Genomic DNA, 1,392 nt, shown 5'->3' on the forward strand with positions numbered 1-1,392 from the left:
TCCCCCCCCCCCCCCCCCCCCCCCACACACACACACACACACAGACACACACTCTCACACACAGACACACACACACTCTCACAGACACACACACACTCTCACACACACCACTCTTTTGTTTCAAGTCGACCCATCCACATGCTTCTTTTTGATGGTTGCATGTGTGTGCGTCCTTCTCGGTTCGGATGTTTTGTCGTCTCTCTTCTTGTCTCTGTGTTTCAGATGGGTCGGGGTATGATTCTCCAGAGCCGTTTCTGACCGACGGTGTCCCAGGGTCCAGGGCAGGGTGCGTGGCCCTGATAGCAGCTCTGGCCTCACCGTTCCTGGAGCTCCTCCTCGGACTGTGACCCTTCTCTTGTCTCTTCCTGGAGCTCCACGTTCCAGGACGACAGGCTGGGCTGGCTGTCCCTCTAAACTCACCACCCCTCAGGGAAGCCCTCTTTTCTGCCCCCTTTTTCTTCCCACCTCCATCTCAGTCTGACCACCAACCACCCCTACTCCTCTGCCAGCTCCTTTGTTGGCCCAGCCTCAGACACCCTTCCAAGGCATGGCAGCGAGCACTGGAGGATTTGAGGCCATCTGAGAAGACGCCCTGAATTCTTGGTTGAGCGTCACCTCAGCTGAAAACATGTCAGCGCTCATATCAGGGGTTTTTTGTTTGACTACTGACTCTTGACCACTGATGGGGTAGATATGGCCATGGCTGTGATTAAACTTGTCGTCCCAGTTCAGGTCCTGTCATCCAGTCACGATGGGATGCATTAAGCGATAGGCCTGAATGCACAAAAATTGGATTTTGCTCACATTGCTCCCTTTAAAACCAAGAATTGGAAGTAGCCGTGCACTATAACTGTAATTCTGCACAACGCAGACACTTTCCAAATGCACCAAGAATAAAAGCAAATGTACTGAGATGAAAAAAGAAGGAACAAAACATTAAGACCACACATTTAAATAAAACCAAAATGGGAAATGTAGAAAGTCCCCATGGGTACAAATAAAACGTGACACCTTAAGAAATTCATTCTTAGTTTAGTAAACTGAACAGAAAGATTTGCAAAAAGGACTTTGTGTTTATACGCAGCAGGTGTTGTGCTTCGTGTTCCGTGTGGGCCGGCAGACGGACTGAGACACAACACGGCACCGACACGTTACAGACCGTCTGCAAACATACACCAGGCTGTACGTGTAGATACTGAGGCTCTTCCTGACACTCATCCATTTTATTTCTACCATAAATTTATCTCAATATTTGGCTTGATTGACAATAGTTTTCCACAACTTTTGGTTGTTTTCAAATACTTTTTCTCTTTTGTTCTATAACAATTCATTCATTCATTCATTTATCCATCCATTCATTCATCCATCCATTCATTAAGTCATTCATCCATC

The 1,392-nt window shown here is 47.3% G+C and overlaps 1 protein-coding gene across 1 annotated transcript in view; it reads left to right on the forward strand.

Annotated features, from left to right (window-relative positions):
* efna2a (ephrin-A2a) overlaps positions 1-588 on the forward strand; it is a 165,916-nt gene extending 165,328 nt beyond the window's left edge. Inside the window, exon 4 of the mRNA XM_037694750.1 lies at positions 223-588. Coding sequence (XP_037550678.1) covers positions 223-347 — 125 coding nt within the window. The 3' untranslated portion in view covers positions 348-588. The remainder of the gene's footprint in view (positions 1-222) is intronic.
* The last annotated feature ends 804 nt before the right edge of the window (positions 589-1,392 follow it).

The sequence above is a fragment of the Nematolebias whitei genome, chromosome 21, assembly GCF_014905685.2.
Source record: "Nematolebias whitei isolate Nwh7 chromosome 21, NemWhi1, whole genome shotgun sequence".
Taxonomy (NCBI): Eukaryota; Metazoa; Chordata; class Actinopteri; order Cyprinodontiformes; family Rivulidae; genus Nematolebias; species Nematolebias whitei.